Raw genomic sequence first — 22,218 nt, 5'->3', positions numbered from 1 at the left:
AAATATATTGCTGTTAATGGGTTATGTGGGAGAGATTTAAAACACATTATAGTTTTGTTCTTGAGGTCATAGATGGAATAATATAAAACGAAGAGTGGGATCTGTACAAAATACTTAAAAAGAATAATTTCAGGTAAGTAATATCTTTAATCTTGATGTTGATAATATAAGGAGGAGCAGAGACAGTAATTTCCTGATCAGGAACCAATGGTTTTGTGATGCTTTTGCATGTCACAGGCTTAATTCTTTAACCCTTTTTTGGCATTCTGAGAAAGGCCTTGGGTAGTGTAAGAATAATTTTTAAAGACAGTCTGGGGATAGATGCAATGGGATTTTCAACTATTGGTACATCTAGACCAAATAAATATATTTGCATTTTTCTGTTAGCTTCAAAACCAATATGAATGGTGTAAGGAAGCAATTATCAGGACAAATGAAGACTGCAAACTCTCCACCCTTCATCATTCCACTTTAAATTAGTCCATAGAAGCATTTTGCTAACCCATGGTAACCTCTATACAAGCTGCGATTGTAAACTTTTGCCTAACAATTTTTTTTCTTTTAACAGCTAACTTCAGAAAGGGAGGTTAAATACATTCTGGCTTAAATAAAAGTTATAGGGGTGTAAACATAGGTAGTGGTACTTTTATTTTAAAAGAAAGGAAATAATTTAAAGAGTAAACAAAATCAAGTATATTAGATTGTCTCGGTTCATAGATTTCCATGTAAAGCAAACATTTGTTCTTACTTATGCTCCGTGAGCTATCTCAGTAGGAATAGGAATTTGGATTAGACTAGATCTGATTTTGGCCAGTTATTGTCAAAAAGGTTGGTATGGATATACTAATGAGGTTAATTTGTTATAATTGAAGATTTTTTTTGAGACTTAAAAATCTTTTCATGCTTTTATATGTGGTGTAACTATTTCTCTTTTTAAAATGCTGTTGATCATAGGTGGCCACAGTATCCGAAAAATCTCGCATCATGGAACTAGAAAGAGATCTAGCATTACGGGTGAAGGAAGTAGTTGAGCTCCGAGGGAGATTAGAGTCTAGTAAGCCAGTCAGCGATGTGGACAGTTCTCTCTCACTGCTACAAGAAATAAGTTCTTTGCAAGAAAAAGTGGCAGAAATTAGCAAAGAACATCAGAATGAAATAAATTCACTAAAAGAGAAGTTTGGAATTGGTGAAGAATCTTATCGGAAGGAGATCAAAGCACTTTCAGCTTCACATGAAAGAATTGCAAAAGAAAATGAGTTATTGAAAACTAAGCTAGATTTTGCCAACAAGGAGAATTCAGATGTGACAGAGCTTTGGAAATCAAAGCTGGAATCTGCTATTGCTTTACATCAGCAAGCAATGGAAGAACTAAAGGTTTCATTCAGCAAAGGTGTTGGGGCTCAGACTGCTGAATTCGCAGACCTAAAGACCCAAGTTGAGAAAATGAGATTAGAGCATCAAAATGAAACATCAAATTTAAAACTAAAACAAGAAAACGAAAGATCTCAGCATATGAAAGAGATTGAAGCTCTGAAAGCAAAGCTATTGGAAATCACTGAGGAGGGAGAGCGAAGCCTGGAAAGCCTGAAGACCAAACTAGAAAGTGCAGAAGATCAACATCTAGTAGAAATGGAAGACGCTTTAAACAAATTACAGGAAGCTGAAATAAAGGTAAAGGAGCTAGAGGTACTGCAAGCCAAATGCAATGAACAAACCAAAGTTATTGATAGTTTAACAACACAGATCAAAGTTGCTGAAGAAAAGATTTTGGACCTTGATGTGCTTCAGAAAGCCAATTCTGAAGGTAAATTGGAAATCCAGAAACTTAGGAAGCAGCTTGAGGCAACTGAGAAACTGATACAAAACCTAGAGACTGAAAAGATTGATGGGAGTAGCAAGGTTTGTATCAACATCCATCTTTTTACTTTAATTTGTTTTATTTTAATTTACATTTCTACCTTTTTTATCTACAATCATGAGCTCATCACAGAAGGGAAGATAGTGTTAGGAGAGACAGTATATTTTTTTAATCATCTGAAGAGATTTAGAGAAATTGTCCACTACATCTAATCTGGAAGGCTGTATCTTGTCTTGTAGGGTTGTGGTTTGGGTAGAGGTGTGTGGATCGTGCTCCCATAGAAGTTCTTTCTTGCTGTGAACTTACGAATCCTATAACCTCTGCTCTGAGAGCTGTGTTGGGGCACTGGTGGTCCTAGTAAGCAAGAAGAATCCATGTATTTATCGATGTGTAATAAGTTAAATAGTGGATGTATTGAGATTAAGTGATGTGTGACTCTAGGAAAATCTCTTGCCTCTCTGATAAACATATTGAGTTGCACAGAGGTTTCCTCACATTCCTCATACTGTTTCTAAAAGCCTAGGAAGAGCGTGTACTGCTTTGAAGGGGGTCTTGTGGTTAAGGGACAGGACATGGAGTCATGAGATGAGTTCTATTCCTCGTCTTCCCACAAACGTTATGTGTGATCTTGGGCAAGTCACTTCACTTCTGTGTCTTGAGTTCTGTCTGGGGCACAGTCCGAATAAGTGGAGCATTTAATGCCTGTGAGACTAGTGCAGGGAGCTATAAGTAATCACCTCATCAATGTGAAATCCAGTGGCCTCTGGAATTCATCTCCCTTTAGATAGAGGGAGGAGGGATGAAGGAGAGATTCCTTAGCCCTTAATTATCCAGGAGTGGAAAACTGATTGGATAAATAACTATTTTTCCTCTCTCCCTCCTACTAGCCAGGAAGGGGGAAGAGGCAAGGGAAAAGGTGCTGTATCTAACGGGCCAGGGAAAGCCATAAAATCACAGTGAGACAAGCTGATGGGGCATCTGTACATGATGATGGTGTTGTGTGAAACAGCATCATCACATGAAATGTCTTGAAGCAAAGATTGCCACATTGTGTGTGTGTGTCGGTGATTTTTCTGGCGCTCAGGCCAGTAACTGACAAAATGGCTTCGTAGTTGAATATCACTATATTATACAGGTGGAAGATTATTCTGCTACTGTAGTTTGGAATGAAGGGAGTGAAATGTAGTGTCTGGGCTCTTTCCCCTTCACACAAGATCTGTCAAGTCAGCTCTGTGATCATAAAGAAAAAGTAATGAGGCCACTTTCCTAAACCTCTCCACAAATGGTGCCAAAAAATTGGACTTACATGGACTTTCGGCATGATTTTCAGAGATCATGTTGAGCATCCACAATTCCCATGAAAGTCAGTGGGTGGTGCAGGTGCTCAATATCTTTGGAAATCATGCCAGCACTATGTAATATTCAATACAGTCAGTTATAAGGTGCTTACTAAATATTCCAGTAAGAAACATTCTATTGATGCAATAAGCACAATTTAAAACACTTGAATATACCCAAAATGTCTAGCATTAAAGAATGTTTGCAGAATAATTCTGAGAGAACTAAATTTAGACTACTTTCAAATCACAAGGATTGTCTCAAACTTATTCCAAGATGCAGTTTAATACTGTAGTGCAGCCTGCAGTGGAAATCAGCTATATTCAGTTAACACACAACATTTTTCCTTCAGCTTTTGTTCAGGTTTTTTTAATTTTTCTACATATGATGGTTTGAACATTCTAGTTATTTCCTTGAAGCTCAAGATTTTATGTTCTTCATGTTTTCATTCATGTTTGTAATTTTTGTTTTACTCCATCTAATCCACCCTGCCAGGCTAGTAATCTGGCCAAAGAACTGCAGGGCAAAGAGCAAAAGCTTCTTGACCTGGACAAAAACTTGGGTGCAGTAAATCAAGTTAAAGATTCTTTGGAAAAAGAGCTTCAACTTTTGGTGAGTAATTCTCAGAAATCTTGTCTCTACCCATTGGGTTCTCTTTGAGCTTTTTAGGGGGAAATCGTCACTATTATCCAAAGGTCAAATGTAACAGTCCTTACTCCAGCAAAAATCTCAGTAATTTCAAATGGACTTTTGTCCAAGTAAGGAATGCAGGCTTTGAGTCCAAGTGCTTTGTATATCGGATTTCAAAATGAAAAGTACAATAAGATTAACTTTTACTTTATCAAGTTGTTGCCTAAGCAGAGCTCAGCTGTTACTGGTTTACAGTTAAAACATTGAGCCAGATCAAATACATCATATAACACATTTTTAGAATAGTCATTAAGGTAGGTATAGTCCTTTTTCATTATAAGTGCTGTATGAGTTAACTTTACTTCACTGTGTTATTTACAAGTAGCTTTTGAATAACAAATTTTCACTTCCTTCTTGTTTTGCAACATAATAATTAAATTTCTCAGTGTTCTACATTTGGGCTAGCTCCTGCTGCGATTATCCCAGCCTTAGGAGGAAGCAAGATGTGTGTGTGTCTGTCTTTCCATGTGGTCTTTCTAAGGCCATTGCTGTGTTTTATTATGTTGATTGAGGAGCCCCAGTATTTTATCTATCTCTGTATCCTGGCCTTTCCTCAGATGTTGCTAACTTTCCATCTCTTCCCGCCATTATGGATGGAGGAGGGAAGGATAGCTCAGTGGTTTGAGCATTGGCCTGCTAAGCCCAGGGTTGTGAGTTCAGTCCTGGAGGGGGCCATTTAGGGATCTTGGCCAAAAATTGGGGATTGGTCCTGCTTTGAGCAGGGGGTTGGACTAGATGAGCTCTTGAGGTCCCTTCCAACCCTGATACTCTATGATTCTATGAAAAGGCTGGCATGAGATTGGCCACAAGGCTGCATGGGGCCGTTCAAACAGCAAGTCCACCACAGCCTGTGAGCTAAAGTTTATAACTTTCTAAAATCGAGGTCCAGGGGCCCGCTACACTTTCGATACCTGTAAACCACGTCTCCCATACAGAGCTTAGCTGCTGCTGTACCGCTGTCCTAGTTTACAAAGAAGCTCCCTTTGCTGCCTAGGGGACCCCATTTCAAACGAAAATGGGGAGACTGTTTTTTTCTTTTACTTCCCTGTCTTGCCAAGTTCACAATAGACTATAAATTACAAGTCAAAAATGTCTAATACACCTATGGCAGTAGTGGGTCTTTATGAAATCAGAAAGTGAAAAAAATAGTAACACTACTTTTAATGAAGTTCATATTGAATAATAGTGTGTCATTACCAGACAGTTAAAACTTGTCTTGGGTTTTCATTCCCTTCTAGAAAGGCAAGTTTACTTGTGCTGCTGAAGAGGCAGAAAGCGTTCAAAAATCTATGCAAGGTATGTTTCCCTAGAATTGAAATGCATCCCCTCAAAACCCGCTGGAAAAAAATGGTGCTGAAAAAAATTTCTTCAAGAGCCTAAAGGTTATATTTGTTAATTTAGCAGGATTTGTCTTGGCAACTAGGAATAAAACAAGATTTTTTTGCCGCCTCCTTGTTTGATTTGAGTAATATGAATTCCTTGTAAAATTAGGTTTTCTTTAACAAGATGAGCCACAATAACTGGGGAATTAACTTTATCTTTTAAATATCATTTTATTTCCATAGAAACTATTAAAAAACTGAACCAAAAAGAAGAGCAATTTGCACTCATGTCCTTGGAACTGGATCAGTTAAAATCTAATTTGATAGGTAAGGAAATGACAAAACTGAAGGGTTTGAAATGTGCCATCAGCTTTATGTTTTCATGCCACCTTGCTGCTCTTAGCACATGGTGATGACTAATACCCGCATAGTGGCAGACATTGTGTCTGCAAACTAACGTTGGGAAGCTAGAAAGTCAGATTCTTGTTTGAACCAAGCCCTAGTCCTAAGCTAAAACAAAACACACTATTAGTGTGAAATGTAAACACAACTGAAAAACTATATATAGAGACACTGCAAATTGACCATGGCAAGGAAGTAATGGTAAAGTATTTCCTGGCTCAGCTAGCTTTCTGGTTGAACCTTTGTTGCTTAAGTCCATTCCAGGGATCCGGTTAAAGCTTTGCATTAGTAATTTATCTGCTTTAATGGCACAAACAACACACATACAAAAATGTGTTAATATTGCAACTGATCTAAGTTGATTATTAGTGGAGATGCTCCAGGGTGAAGGCTGGGAAATGAGGATGACGCACTCAGGGTACGGCTGACAGCAGAGAGTAGGCAATTTCTACTCTCAGTGAAAACCAGGATGTGCCTACTCTGCAGTATATAGCTACATGCATCATTGAAAGGCTCTGGCAGAGGGATACTGTGACAGTCTGTATCCCTATGTTCACCTGATGAAGTGAGCAGTTAAGCTACCGAAGCCATGCCTTTTTAATAGAAAGTTCAGGGTCTTAACAGATCATTCACCATTGATCTGGTTAAACAGAACTAAAGGCTCAAATTCCGAACTGCTACACTGGGGTCTCATACTACCAGAATTTGATATGGAAATTGTGCACATAAAGGGAAAAGAAAACATGGTGGCAGATGCCATGTCCAGGAAAGAGGGCCCTTACCTACTGTCTACAGGTCAGCCCATGGGTAACCCTCCTGCAGCTTTGTAAAGGGGGAGGTGTGGCAGTCTATATCCCTATGTTCACCCTTTTTACAAAACTATAATGGATTTTATACAAAATATGCTTTGTGATGTACCATTTGAAAACTCATAATGTGCTGATCGTTATTGTCCTGGGAAAATGTGTGGCAACATTGTATGTAAAGTTATAAGATTCTACTGTATAACATTACTGAGACATATTCCAAGTTTAGAAAAACACGCATCCCAGCTTGGAGAATTGAGGGGACACAGGTCCATCAGTCCAGATTGTACCCTGGGTAATTCCATGGATATTACACTGGCTAAAATATCAGTGGAGATGGGGGAAGCACAGCTTGGTCATGTAGAGAACTGTGTAGGGTACATACCCTACAGGTTCAGGCATGTGTTTACTTGCCTGAAGAGTGGCTCACCATCTACACTGCTACATATAGCTATGCTGGGGGCGTATAGTGTATCCATTCTACACACTGCCATAAGGAGCGTGCAGTGTAGGGGTACCGTTAGTGTGTTCATGAAATGCAACATGTAAATGGCATGTGCCTTGTAACAGACACATAGAAAGCATTTGACAGCTCATGAAAAGAATATGAACCCTGTTTACATGTGAAGACTCCTTTTTAGTGTGGTTGTTTACTTCTGTGACCTTCGAGCTAGCACATCACCATCCCCTGTCTCATAACCTGTAGTACCATTTCCTGCTGTACACGTCCACCTAATCTCTTTTTACTGCAGTCTAAACTGACCTTATGTATATAAAAGAAAACCTCCTAAGCCCCGCTTCCTAGTCTCTTCCTTGGAGGTAGTCATTAGCTTGCATGTATATGGAGCCATTTTCTACAGTGACTTGATGTAGCTCTCATTGCTCCTTGTGTTTACACTGCTCTAAAGACTAGTTGGTCTAATATTCTTCCCTAGATAGCTGCATGTAACTTCAGTTAAGCGAGTATGCCCAAATGTATCTGCTGGACTTCTCTCCTAATGGTAGAGCCCAGCGTCAATTTTTAACAGCCTGATACCTATAGATAAGTGAAGCATCAACTGCAAGTTGTATTCTTGATTAGTTGCTTTTTCTGTGTCTTTCCATGTACAATGTTATACTTTTCTATTAGGAGTTTTACACCTTTCCATTACCCAAGAGCCTACAATTTACAGTCCAAACCCAAATGTGACTTTTAGTTTTGGAAGTTCAACTTGCTAATTTTATGGCACCAGGCTAACTCTGATGTTTACAGTCTCTTGTTAGCATTTAGGTGTGTTGTGCATGGCCTGTGGATTACATTTACTAGAACATTAACTTTTTTATGTTCAGTTATGGAGAAAAAATTGAAAGAGAGGGAAGAAAAAGAACAGCAGTTGACTGAAGCTAAAGCCAAACTCGAGAATGATATAGCAGAAATAATGAAGTCCTCGGGAGATAGTTCTTCTCAGCTGACAAAGATGAATGATGAGCTGCGGTTAAAAGAAAGGTATCCCGTTGCTGTCAGAGCATTTTCCTGCCATTTGTTCCTACATTTTTTGTCCTTTTGTAAGTAGCTATGAAAGCTCATCCTGAAACAAATCTGATTCCCGTTGATATGACAACAGAGCTTGTGCCATCAAATTCATTCTGTCTTAAATACTCTGTACATATATCGGATTTAAAAGACACTTGGTTTAAAAATTATTTAATAACTTCTTATTTATATAACAACTTCTGGCACTTTTGAAACTAAATGAATATACTTTTTCAGGGTTTGAGTATCATTGCATTTCTTTTAGCTTAGACACAGAAAGTAAACTATACAATTTCTGGTTCTCCTGCACAAATACAATGCATGCAACCCAAACACTGCAAGAGAATGTGTGTTTGTTTTGAACATAATTTAATGCAAACATTTCTGTTTTTGCAAAACCCTGAACTTTGGGGTCAGATTTACCCTTACATTGGTACTTTTGTGTGCATTGAATCTTGTTACTGGTGCATTTAATTTGATAGAACATTCTGTGCACTTTTTAGTGATTGAACAAACCTGTTTCTAAACTTTTGGTCTGTACTAAAGATGTAATAGAAGCATGCTGCAACTTGGAGAGAGCTATGTGTCTGTACATTAGTTACATTTTCAGCAAAAAGTCATTTTGCTAATTTCTGATTTATTTATTTTTTAGAAAGCTAGAAGAACTACAAATTCAGCTTACAAAATCAGATGAGAAGTCAGCTCAGCTGCAGGAAAATATGGAACAGACAACACGTAAAGCTGAACAGAACCATCAGGAAACACTTAAGAATCATCAGGCTGAACTGAAGAAAATGCAAGATAAATTAGTAGACCTGGTAAGAAGAACTATAGAAAAAGCTCACTAGTTATGTTGGAAAGGGTATTTAAAAACCTAGATTTCTGATTGCATAAAAATTGCTCTAAAATCTGACAGGAAAAGCAAATTGAGAAAAGCCAGAATCAGTGCAAGGATCTGCAGATGACGCATGAGAAAAACAATTCTGAGATGGTTGCTGAGCACAATGCTGCCATCAAAGGGCTTAAACAGAATCTACTGGACACAGAAGAGATGCTGAAAAGTGCAGAAGAGAAAACCAGAGACTTGGAAAAACAGGCTGAGGAGCTGAAAAAACAAGCGGAACTTGCCAAAGTACGTATGTCTTTTAAGCAAGTAGAATCATAGAATCATAGAATCTCAGGGTTGGAAGGGACCCCAGAAGGTCATCTAGTCCAACCCCCTGCTCAAAGCAGGACCAATTCCCAGTTAAATCATCCCAGCCAGGGCTTTGTCAAGCCTGACCTTAAAAACCTCTAAGGAAGGAGATTCTACCACCTCCCTAGGTAACGCATTCCAGTGTTTCACCACCCTCTTAGTGAAAAAGTTTTTCCTAATATCCAATCTAAACCTCCCCCACTGCAACTTGAGACCATTACTCCTCGTTCTGTCATCTGCTACCATTGAGAACAGTCTAGAGCCATCCTCTTTGGAACCCCCTTTCAGGTAGTTGAAAGCAGCTATCAAATCCCCCCTCATTCTTCTCTTCTGCAGGCTAAACAATCCCAGCTCCCTCAGCCTCTCCTCATAACTCATGTGTTCCAGTCCCCTAATCATTTTTGTTGCCCTTCGCTGGACTCTCTCCAATTTATCCACATCCTTCTTGAAGTGTGGGGCCCAAAACTGGACACAGTACTCCAGATGAGGCCTCACCAGTGTCGAATAGAGGGGAACGATCACGTCCCTCGATCTGCTCGCTATGCCCCTACTTATACATCCCAAAATGCCATTGGCCTTCTTGGCAACAAGGGCACACTGCTGACTCATATCCAGCTTCTCGTCCACTGTCACCCCTAGGTCCTTTTCTGCAGAACTGCTGCCTAGCCATTCGGTCCCTAGTCTGTAGCTGTGCATTGGGTTCTTCCGTCCTAAGTGCAGGACCCTGCACTTATCCTTATTGAACCTCATCAGATTCCTTTTGGCCCAATCTTCCAATTGGTCTAGGTCCTTCTGTATCCTATCCCTCCCCTCCAGCGTATCTACCACTCCTCCCAGTTTAGTATCATCCGCAAATTTGCTGAGAGTGCAATCCACACCATCCTCCAGATCATTTATGAAGATATTGAATAAAACCGGCCCCAGGACCGACCCCTGGGGCACTCCACTTGATACCGGCTGCCAACTAGACATGGAGCCATTGATCACTACCCGTTGAGCCCGACAATTTAGCCAGCTTTCTACCCACCTTATGGTGCATTCATCCAGCTCATACTTCCTTAACTTGCTGACAAGAATACTATGGGAGACCGTGTCAAAAGCTTTGCTAAAGTCAAGAAACAATACATCCACTGCTTTCCCTTCATCCACAGAACCAGTAATCTCATCATAAAAGGCGATTAGATTAGTCAGGCATGACCTTCCCTTGGTGAATCCATGCTGGCTGTTCCTGATCACTTTCCTCTCATGCAAGTGCTTCAGGATTGATTCTTTGAGAACCTGCTCCATGATTTTTCCAGGGACTGAGGTGAGGCTGACTGGCCTGTAGTTCCCAGGATCTTCCTTCTTCCCTTTTTTAAAGATTGGCACTACATTAGCCTTTTTCCAGTCATCCGGGACTTCCCCGGTTCGCCACGAGTTTTCAAAGATAATGGCCAGTGGCTCTGCAATCACAGCCGCCAATTCCTTCAGCACTCTCGGATGCAACTCGTCCGGCCCCATGGACTTGTGCACGTCCAGCTTTTCTAAATAGTCCCTAACCGCCTCTATCTCCACAGAGGGCTGGCCATCTCTTCCGCATTTTGTGATGCCCAGCGCAGCAGTCTGGGAGCTGACCTTGTTAGTGAAAACAGAGGCAAAAAAAGCATTGAGTACATTAGCTTTTTCCACATCCTCTGTCACTAGGTTGCCTCCCTCATTCAGTAAGGGGCCCACACATTCCTTGGCTTTCTTCTTGTTGCCAACATACCTGAAGAAACCCTTCTTGTTACTCTTGACATCTCTGGCTAGCTGCAGCTCCAGGTGCGATTTGGCCCTCCTGATAACATTCCTACATGCCCGAGCAATATTTTTATACTCTTCCCTGGTCATATGTCCAACCTTCCACTTCTTGTAAGCTTCTTTTTTATGTTTAAGATCCGCTAGGATTTCACCATTAAGCCAAGTTGGTCGCCTGCCATATTTACTATTCTTTCGACTCATCGGGATGGTTTGTCCCTGTAACCTCAACAGGGATTCCTTGAAATACAGCCAGCTCTCCTGGACTCCTTTCCCCTTCAAGTTAGTCCCCCAGGGGATCCTGGCCATCCGTTCCCTGAGGGAGTCGAAGTCTGCTTTCCTGAAGTCCAGGGTCCGTATCCTGCTGCTTACCTTTCTTCCCTGCGTCAGGATCCTGAACTCAACCAACTCATGGTCACTGCCTCCCAGATTCCCATCCACTTTTGCTTCCCCCACTAATTCTACCCGGTTTGTGAGCAGCAGGTCAAGAAAAGCACCCCCCCTAGTTGGCTCCTCTAGCACTTGCGCCAGGAAATTGTCCCCTACGCTTTCCAAAAACTTCCTGGATTGTCTATGCACCGCTGTATTGCTCTCCCAGCAGATATCAGGAAAATTAAAGTCACCCATGAGAATCAGGGCATGCGATCTAGTAGCTTCCGTGAGCTGCCGGAAGAAAGCCTCATCCACCTCATCCCCCTGGTCCGGTGGTCTATAGCAGACTCCCACCACTACATCACTCTTGTTGCACACACTTCTAAACTTAATCCAGAGACACTCAGGTTTTTCTGCAGTTTCGTACCGGAGCTCTGAGCAGTCATACTGCTCCCTTACATACAGTGCTACTCCCCCACCTTTTCTGCCCTGCCTGTCCTTCCTGAACAGTTTATAACCATCCATGACAGTACTCCAGTCATAAGTAATTGCTCTATTATCTCTCTCCTTACAATGACTTACTCCTTTACCGTTTAACCTAACCCATCCCTATTAACTTTGGGTTTTGGTGTTCACTCAGCGAAAATTTATCAACTAGATGAAGTATTATTAAGGAAAGGACACCTACACTATTGACTACTAGATAATCTTTTTATCCATATTTTAATTTAATACAAAGTATGGTACTTAGCAATTAACTTTATATCCTCATAGATTTCTGTTTCAGTCAGAGCCAGTTGGAATTAAATTTTATTTCTCTTTAATAAGGGATTTTAAGCATCTGGATTTTAAATAATTAAGTGTACTTAGAAATATTTTCTTTACAGGCACCTTGTTACTGAAATTTTGTTTTGTAAATCAGTTCTATGTTGTGTATAATTATTTTTCCCTTAGCTTGATTTAAATAACTTTCACTGATTTTTTTCTCTGTTTCCTGGATATTGTTGCTTGCTTTCATCTCTCATTCATTGTTTATTTGCCTTAAGCCTTGTGTTATGTTACGCTTTGGCAGAATATTCAGTGTATAAATTGACACACGAAAGTTAAAGTATCTGACATATTTCTGATGTAATATTTGAACAAATTAACCTTTTTATGATAAGGTATCATGGGTACATTACCCATGTAGTATAAACACTATATAAAGTAACTAGAAGTCAGTATCTAGTATAGCTCTATGGATTAACTGTAATGCAACTCATCCAGGTATTGACTAAATCTTGTTTTGTTTTCTACAGTAGCTTTTTAAAATTGCTCCATGCTTAATCTATGTACATGGTATCATTTAAATCACTTTTTTTGGGCAGGGAGGCGTTATTGGAGCTGTCTTACTAAAAAGCCAGACTCTAGTATGGATGAACACACAACTAGTGCATCTTTAACATAACTATCATTAATTAATTAGTTCCACTAGGCTGTCTCACTAGCTAGTCATTGTTTTGTAATAAAAATGGCTTTAACATTTTTCAGCAGTTGAGATTACCCAGAGACTTGTGTGTGTCAGTATATACGCTTTTTTAAATTTAAACTATAATAGCTCTATTTGTCCTTAATCCATACTTCTCATTTGTCTGTTTGACTTCATTTTTGTTTCCCTTCTCCCCAACTTTATTTCTTTAGTCTTTAACTTCTGTGTTAGCATCAGCCAAAAAAGAGAGTGAACTAATGTCAGACGAGATGAGGGGTTTGATATCAGAGAAGGAGATTCTGGCACAGGAGGGAAATGCTTTAAAGTTAGAGAAAGGTTCACTATTATCAAAACTACTAGAGTTGGAATCCAAGCTTGTGTTGTTGCAACAAGATCAGGAAAAGCTTTGGACAATAAATGAAGAACTTGATTCAGAAAATAAAAAGATCTTAAAGGAAAAGCAAGAAGCTGAAACTAAAAGTCAACAGGAAAGCACAGAAAAGGCAGCATTAATTTCTGAGAAACGAAAGTTACTTATTGAAATAGGGACAACACAGAAAGATCTTCTAAATATAAGTAGAGAAAATGATGCTCTACACTCTTCAGAATCAGTACTGCTCCAACAGCTGGAAGAACTTCAGACCAGCAAAGACGCTTTGGTTCTGGAATCTCAGAAGCACATTAAGGAAAGAGAAGAACTGCAGGATAATCAGAAAAAGCTTTCTGAGGAGAGTGCTACTCTTCTTAAAGACAAGGATGATGTCATCCAGAAGCTGAAAAGCTCTTATGAGGACCTGGCCAGAGATCAAAAGGAACTCCTGCAAGAATTATCTGCTCTGGCTGCAGAGAGAAATTCAGTCTTGGATAAAAATTTGGCTCTTGAAAGTACATATGTGGTCTTAAAAAATGAAAGGGATGATCTGTTGCAAAGAAGCCAGGACCTGCGATCCGAAAAGGAAGCACTCCTTAAAAGTCAGGAAGAGCTCCATGTAAGCTTAGAAACTGCTCTTAATGAGGAAAAGACCTTAAATATGAAAACTGAAGGACTGCAAGCAGAGCTAGATGCTGTGGTTAAAGAACTTAAAAAAGTTACCAAAGACAATGTAGAGTTGCAGTCCTCCCATGCTAGTCTCTCTAAGCTGCTTGAAGAGATTAAAGCCAGTAGGGAGACAACAGACTCCGAATGTATCCAGTTACTACAGGAGAAGGAAGCACTCTCTTCATCTGAGCGGAGGCTTTTGGCCGAAAGGGAGGAACTTTTAAATGAAAATAAAGCAATTGTGGAAAAGCTTGCCAAGACCTCAGAAGATGTCACCTTTGCTGAGAAAGCTCTAAATGAGAAAATAAGTCAACTGAGCAGAGAGAAGGAATTGGCTTCTCAGAAGTCAGTGAAACTTAAAAAGCAGAATGATGCCCTTCTCAAAGAAAAGGACATGTTAGAAACTAAATGTACAGAGCTGCTCACTGAAAAACAGTCTTCTGCAAATGCACTGTGTGACTTGAAAAGAAAACATGACCTGGACATCTCCGCCAAGAGAGCACTCATTCAAGAGAAGGCAAAGCTCCAGAGTGTCATGGAAAGCCTCAAGAGAGAATTGGACAAGAAAACCCAAGAAAATCAAGAACTAGTAGCCGATAACTGTGAACTTTCAAAGTGTCTGAAAGAGGCTCAGAGTGCCAAAACACTGCTAGGAAATGAACTTTCTGCTGTTTCACAAGCCAAGCAAGTCCTGATGGCTTCCTTCAAAACCTGTTCCTCCAGTAAGGAAATGTTAGCCAAAGAGAGGACTGAACTGCAAGAAGAATGTCAGAAATTAAATGAAGAGGTCAATATTATGCAGGAGAATTTAACAATAGAAAGGGAAGCTAGAAAGCTGGAAAAGGATTCATTCTTACTGGGACATGCAGAACTTCAGAACACCATCAGCTTCTTAGAGAGGGAGAAGGAGCAACTAACAGTTAAAAATGAAGAATTGCTGTCGGAGAAACAACTGCTGGTTCAGGAGAAACAAAAATCTGAATCCAAACTAGAGGAAATCATTAAAGAAAAGGAGGTTCTCAGCACAGAGACTGATCAACTTGCCTCCAATATTGAAAAACTAAAGAGTGATTTTGCTTCCTTGACTAAATCGAAGGCGGAACTCCAGGACTTGCATGCCTGTCTCTCCAAGATCCTAGAAGATCTTCGGCATAGCCACGAGGTGACCGAATCAGAGCGAACGAAGCTGCTCCAGGAAAATGAGAGCCTGCTTGCGGAACAGAAGAATCTGACCATGATAAAGGAAGAAATCCTGAAAGAGAAGGAGAAATTCTCTGAAGACTATTACAAACTGCATGATGAAGTCATGCTTTTAGCACAAACTAATGGTGACCTTTCAGCCAACCTACTGGTGTTACAGAACAAAAATCAGATGCTACTGGTGGAGAAGGACAAACTTGCTTTGAAACTAAAGGAAACCGAGGCTCTTCAGACACATACAGTAACACAAAAATCTGAGGTATTGAAACACATTGTTAAACCAGTCAAGTACAGTTACTAACACTGAGCACTAACTTCAATGGTTTTGATGTCTGCACTTTAATTGCACGACCAGCACTTCATCTTAATGTAGACAGACTGGAATTATCTTCCCTCTTGCTATATTACCCTGTTTGTCTCAAGTTGTCTGTAATGATGAGTGTGAAAGATCTTTTAACACCCATAATATAAAACAATTCTATGTCTAATCATAAGGAACTATGTTGTCGCTGAATGCTGTAAGAAAACAATTTTGAAACTGTGAATAAAAAGGAAAATGTTTTTTTTTCCAAATTCTATAGGAGAAATTTAACATTGGTAGAAAAAGTACTTTCTAGCTAACTGTAAATGGGCATAAATGAACATGATTTTAGACTTGGTGCTCACCTTACCTTTTTATTTTAAAAAAATTGAATAAAAAGAATATTAGTTTAAATTTACACAGTGATATAAAACAAAATCTCAGTCCAGTATATGTAATTGGACAAAAGGAATTGCAAGACAATCCCCTAGCAGGCTTGGGTTTTTTTAGAACGTTCAAAACATGTTGTAATAAATTGCCATCTGAGTGTGTTCTTTTTATTCACAGTAGTGTTTACATTCACCACCAACAGAGCAGTAAATAGAACTTTGAGCCAGACCTTGCTTGACTTATAAACTGTAAAACCACTTAAAATATGAATTTTGAGAGGCGTTTTTTAATCCCAAATACTTTCAGAATATTTTATTCCAATCTAAAGCTTTGTGTATGATCTTCAAAGATTTAATTTCACAAGGGCAAGTCATCATTGACAATGTTAAAGTAACATGTAACATTAACTTGATAGCTAAATCTTTTTTGTTCTCCTATTTTGACTTTTAGGATCCTCTCACAGCAAATTTAATACAACTTCTCTTTATAATTCCACATCTTTCTAAAAGATCAGTCTGTTGGTAGTGAATATCTACTGAAGAACTATGATTATAAGATGTTTGGGGTGTTTAAGGGTAATCACAGTGGATATAATTAGGGCCATTCAGGGATTTAATGAAAAAAAATCAACCTCAATGAGGACACAAGCATGGGATTGTAATTTATTTCTGCATGGAATTTGACCTTTTAAGATCTGTTTATACTTTATGCAGCTTCAGAATGCAGATAATTTCCAGTTTAAGTTATGAAAATGAAGCTGTTTAACATATTTGATTCAATATGGGCAAGAGCTGGCAAGTAACTGAGTTCTGCATAAAGTATACAGAATATAGTATAATGGCTGGTCTACTGCATTGGAGTGTTCCATCCAGTAATAATTCTTTCGTATATTTAGGCTGCTAAAATGGCAGAAGATGCTTTGCAGGTAGTGGAGCAGGTGACCAAAGAGAAGGATGCCCTTCATCAAGAAAAGATCAATACGCTGGCCTCCTTGGAGGACTCCAGACAGACAAATCAGAAGCTGCAAAATGAAGTAACCGCTTTTAAATGTTTATATATGAAAATAGTCACAAAGTTCTTTAGAGACTTTCTGGTATTCCTTAAAATGTTCCTGTATTATAATTCATATGAAATCTACATGCAAATATCAAAAGCACTACAATTTATCAGTGAATATGTGCTCTTTGAGGTACCTATACTTCCCATACAACTTTAGTCATATGTTGAGCTGGACATGTGATCACTTCCTTCTGCTAGTCTGAATCTGATCTTTGCAAGTGAGAGGTGGTTTGAAACCCATTTTTTCTGTATATAACAAATGACCTAAAAAGAAAAAAACTGTAGGTGCGGGTTTAGTTTTTACTCTTTAGTCCAGAAGTGTTTTTTTTAAAGTGCCTAAATCAATAGGATCACAGCACGGGACAAGAGAAGGGGAAGGGAATATGGCGCAGTGGAGGAAAGGAGAAGAATGGGCTGAATAACCTTTGTCACGGTCTCACCACGGATCTCATCACAGCCATCTTGGCATAGGCTACTAGATAGTGTAATACATAAAGAAGCTGCGGGTACTAATATAACTTTGTAGATTACATGCTTCTACCGCTCTAATGTGGTGTGTCCAGCTATAATTACAAATACCCTGTTACTTATATGCTCATGGACCCTGGCTCTCCAAGATACTGGAGCAGCATTTATCTACTATGATGAGAGATGCAGCATGGTACAGTAGGCAGGGCACAGATACAGAAGATCTAGGTTCTAAGCCTGGCTTCATCAGTGACTCAGTGTGTGGCCTTGGGCAAGTTGTTTACAATAACTTCTGTGCCTCAGTTTCCTCATCTTAAGTGGATAGTCCTTCCACGCCAATAAAAAGCGCTACAGAAGTGCTAACTAATAGTAGCATTAATAATCCACAAAAGTTCTCCCCTCCTAATCTAGCCTACAAAAAGTTTTTAGCTTCTGTGCATGGTTATTAAATGATGCTCTGTGTGACCTGAAGTTTCACAGCAGCATCTTCATTTCTCCTCCTCTGATTTATGTATTATTATTTATCATTTACTATTTATTATGGTAGCACATTAGAGGCCACTCTCAAGATTAAGGCCCTACTGTACTAGGTGCTGTACAAATACACGTGAAGTTGCAATTCCTGTCCCCAAAAAGCTTGCAACCTAAGAAATACCACAGTACTTTTCATGATGATTCTGTTTCCCCCTTTTTTTAACACTGCACTGTTTTTTGGTAGTGGTGTCTTCAATAGCACCTTAATCTCTTTTCCCCACATGTTGCCTCCAGGCTGCAGAGATTCAAGTATAAACTGACTGTTTGAAATAAAAAGATGTGGGGAAACGTACTAGAGCCCACTGGCTGGTAGAGGCTGTGCTGATGATTCTCTAGAATTTTCTGATGTCTTTAAGATAATGAGCATTTTGAATGCAAAATGCGAGACTAACCTAATGCCATAGGCTTCTATCTAAATATAATTTTCGATGATTTCAAGGCAATGTTGATTGCTTAGGAGAGATGGCATTATTAATGCCAGAAGTGGAATTTCTGGGTTGTTTAAAATAAAAAATCCACAATTCTATAATGCCATCGAAGTAGCTGGAGATTCTGTTACATAAGGTAACGTATTACTGAGTGCTTGTGAACAGTTGAGGTTTACAGTCTAAGTGCTTACATGATAGATGCAGGCACAGTAAATACTAGAAGGCTCTCTACAATTTGTGCCAAAACAACAAGATCTCTGAAAAGAATGGATTTTCCATTATTGCAAACACAACATCCAGCCTACTATTTCTCACTGATTAAGGTACAGTAAAGCTTAACCATATGGTTAATTATGTATGTTTTTACCTAAGATCAGGGGGAAAAACCACTATACAAATAGCACTCCATTATAATAAATCATACTGCATTAATTTTGCTAAAAACGTTGAGTTGTAGGTAAAGTGCTTACACAGGTAGGTGATCTGTGTGAAATGTGGTGGACAGATTTCTAATGTTCTTCTACTTATAATATTATCAGTTAGTCTTAAATTAACCTTTAACTTGCTATGCTGCTGGAATTGCATTGAACATAGTTAGGTTTGTTACACTTTTGTTAGTCAAATACTTCCCTGTGCAGACAGACTAATTTAACTCTTCACTCACCAAGACTTAAAAATAAAAAAGTGCAACAGTTCAAAACATCAGGCCTCCATTTTCACAAGTGCTTGACTATTTATTTACAAACATTTCATTTGAAAATTATATGATTCCATGAATTTTTAACAAGATTTCCTTCCCTCCCCCCAAGCTGGACAAACTTAAACAAAACAGCCTGAAAAACGAAGAGGAACTTAACAAGTCAAAAGAACTTCTAAATCTGGAGAACAAGAAAATGGAAGAATTTAGAAAAGAAGTGTAAGTATTTAAATGTTTGTTGAACCTTTGAACTCTTCCATAGTTGTTCTGTGTGAGTATGTAGCAGTTAACTTTCAAAATGAGTCTTTTTACCAGTTCATCTACAGTATCCTCATTTATAAAACAGAGGTACTTTGTTACAATTCACTACTAACTTGGCTTCTGAAATATGTAAAACATGGAAACCAAGCACTGCCATGGCTCTCTGAAGGTTACTGAATTATTTGTGGAGATGTTTTAAATTATGGTGCATTAATTGAATTAGTTTGAAGTGGTATACAGTTCTGCCACATGGGGGCACCAATTTATTTAAAAAGCATCAATCCAAACAAATCTTGCAGCATGTTTAAAATATGTTTTTGGTTAAAGTGTTAGTGGTTCAAATGATTTTGTACATATTATATCTTTGATTTTTATTTTTTATCAATGGCTTATTTATCAAATTTGCACATACTGCCAGGCAAAGCCTGGTTTTTCTAACTTTTATCAGAGAAAATTCACCATGGTATGTGTAAATCAAGTTGTCTGTCTGCTGTCTTCTCTCAGGTCTTGTCTAGCATAGGAAAATATGTGATGTTTTAAAATGTGTCAGGTAGCATGTTGTTAAACACCACTTAGCCTCAAGTGTAGATGGAGCTAAGCGTGATAGCTGACCATGGTCCATTCCTAATCTAGACTGCCTTAGCCTAGATTTTGAAATTGGAATGTAGCTGGCAATGAGTGAAGCAGAGTGTGCTGCTGTTTGGGCTCACATTTATCTTGACTCTAGAGTGTTAATGTGTTTTGTTAATAAACTAAATCAATAGGACTCCAAAGAAAATGTAGGGAGTAGGTGTATCTGTAGTAACAAAGTGCCTTAGCTGAGGCCATCCCAGGGCAGTACTAAAAGAAACACACACAGTCTCTCTGGTTTAAAGCCCTCTGGCCACAATTTGATTAGTGCATGTTAACCTCTGAATAAAACTATTAGCTCATAATTGGTATCCAGCAGCCTAAAACTGTGTCCCTCCCTGAACAAAGACACAACATGGCTACTGGCCCCTCAGTGTCCCAAGCTTTAGAGACCTGGCACACTTAACCTCAGGTCTCCAATCCCACCCTCTCTGTGTGGGGGGAATTTGGTGACCTGCTGGGGAGATTCAGAACCTGGAACTTGGACTGTAGGGCTGAGATAATTGCTTGAGATTTTCAAAACTGTGCAGGGGATTTTTGCCCCACACTTGACTGGTGCTCTGAGATCAAGGCAGTCGAGGCAAGGAGAGACGGTCTTTCTTGCAGAACACACAACATTAATGCTATGTTCCAGCACTGGCATCGTGGTACTGATTTTTCTGTCCTTTTAAAAACATAAATGGCCCCTTCTGGTGTGACAGGATTTTATTCCATCAGTAATTCCCACCTGCTTCAGCCCTTATAGAAAATGCCAAGGCAAAGTAATTATTTCCAGACTAGTTGCTCTACTCCTAGAACCCCAAGAAGTTAGCAGATCCCATATTTAATTAAAAATTATTCTTCTGCAACTTGTCAGGCAAAAATTATGTATAGAAATTGCTGTTTAGGCTTCCGTGTAGGGGACTTCTAGATAAAGAAGATTGGTTTCCTCTCACTTGGTCCTCTTATGATTCTGTTTAAGGCAAACCTTAATCATAGCCAATTGCTGAACATGGTCTCTAATTACCTGTGATTTTGGACTTGGTAACTAATCTAATTTGACAGGTAATTGTAATACTGATTTAAGATTATTACATTATAAGTACTTTGACATGTAAACAAAGTAATTAACATTGGTAAAGGATGGAGCTGAATTTTGCAGCTACAGCTTTCCTTGAATTCCTCAGCAGTCTGTGATTGCCAGAATGCCTTTGGGATGCCCTGTAGGTGATGGTAAACTCTTGTAATTGTGGAGGGGAATAATGCAGGAGAGCCCTTTCAATAGCCAGCTGTGGCTCTGTAGGTAGGGAAGTCTTTCAGTGGAAGTGGTAACCATTTTTGCAAAAGAGCATAATGTATAAAACTGGGCACCAGAGAAACAGTGATACTGATTGGATTTTACTTACCTGGTTAATAAACACCCTGTCAAATGCTCTTTTGGACATCAAATAAAATTCTCAGATACAAATGAATTACAACGGAATTCTGCAGTTTCACACAAATCCGTGCCACTATTTGTGTGCCTTTAACATCAGGAATCTGACTTCCTGACACACTAGTGCCAAAATCAAAAGTCAAAGCACTGATATGGACTGCAGCACAGTAAACAAATGATGTTCAAATTAGATGTGTTCCTGCCTTAGCAAACAGATTCATACCAAGATAATTTGATTCAGTGGTGTGAGCCAGCACATTAAATCCAGTTTAACTAGGCTGCCTTAAATGAGCATGAAAAACTGCATCAAAAATTGTTTACACTAGAGCCTGATCTTTAATAACTAATGTAGCTATGGCATAAGATCTAGGGAAAGGACTGGAAAATGTTTGCGTTAAGTTTAATACACACCACACCGGATTACTTTTAATGTTGCTTGATAAAATGTTCATCCTATAATAAGAAATACTTTTGTTTAAACTGTAATTTAGCGAGTTAGACAATAATGCTCCTGTTTTGTGAATCCTGTTACATAAATGTATCCCTCCGGGGCACATCAGCCATGGGTCATCGTAACATATTTTAGTATTCTAGTCAGTGTTCGACTGTGAAATATTGGCAAATATGACCACTGAGTATCCCTTTAGGAAAGCAAAATACAATGGTAAAAAAACTGCCTAGATGAAATAAAATGCAACTTTTTTTTTAAACATCCTGCCAACTTCTGTAGGTACCTTATTAAATGACACACACAGACTATGTAACAGGCTTTTTTTTTTAAAATACATCTGTTAAAAATAATTATTAAAAAAGTCCAATCTTCTCAACAGCAACATGGATTAATGAAACTTGAAAATCCTAATTTTTTTTTTTTTTTTTTTTGCTATTAATGTTTGTTTTTGTTGTGCATTTCACTGTAAGGACCACGAAAATAGACTAGTCATCATTACGTTTCGGCTCACCTGACTTCATCTGTTCTTCAGTGTTTGGGTTGCAAGCCATTCCAGAGAATATTTCAGTCTGAACAAATGGAGTTTCCCTGATAATTTTAATTTCA

General features: G+C 38.8%; 1 protein-coding gene across 21 annotated transcripts in view; it reads left to right on the top strand.

The window, feature by feature from the left end:
- The window catches only part of CLIP1 (CAP-Gly domain containing linker protein 1), a 120,890-nt gene that overhangs the window by 78,330 nt on the left and 20,342 nt on the right, over positions 1-22,218 (top strand). For 15 of the 21 annotated variants that reach the window (XM_073313331.1, XM_073313327.1, XM_073313330.1 and 12 more), the window contains 10 exons: positions 955-1,899; positions 3,692-3,808; positions 5,125-5,182; positions 5,452-5,535; positions 7,746-7,902; positions 8,582-8,747; positions 8,846-9,061; positions 12,953-15,238; positions 16,566-16,703; positions 18,969-19,075. In XM_073313331.1, coding sequence (XP_073169432.1) covers positions 955-1,899; positions 3,692-3,808; positions 5,125-5,182; positions 5,452-5,535; positions 7,746-7,902; positions 8,582-8,747; positions 8,846-9,061; positions 12,953-15,238; positions 16,566-16,703; positions 18,969-19,075 — 4,274 coding nt within the window. The remainder of the gene's footprint in view (positions 1-954; positions 1,900-3,691; positions 3,809-5,124; positions 5,183-5,451; positions 5,536-7,745; positions 7,903-8,581; positions 8,748-8,845; positions 9,062-12,952; positions 15,239-16,565; positions 16,704-18,968; positions 19,076-22,218) is intronic. The other 6 variants (XM_073313343.1, XM_073313341.1, XM_073313342.1 and 3 more) reach the window with 2 other exon arrangements.

This window comes from Lepidochelys kempii, chromosome 15 (genome assembly GCF_965140285.1).
Source record: "Lepidochelys kempii isolate rLepKem1 chromosome 15, rLepKem1.hap1, whole genome shotgun sequence".
NCBI lineage: Eukaryota > Metazoa > Chordata > Testudines > Cheloniidae > Lepidochelys > Lepidochelys kempii.
This window is presented reverse-complemented; position numbering and strand designations above follow the sequence as displayed.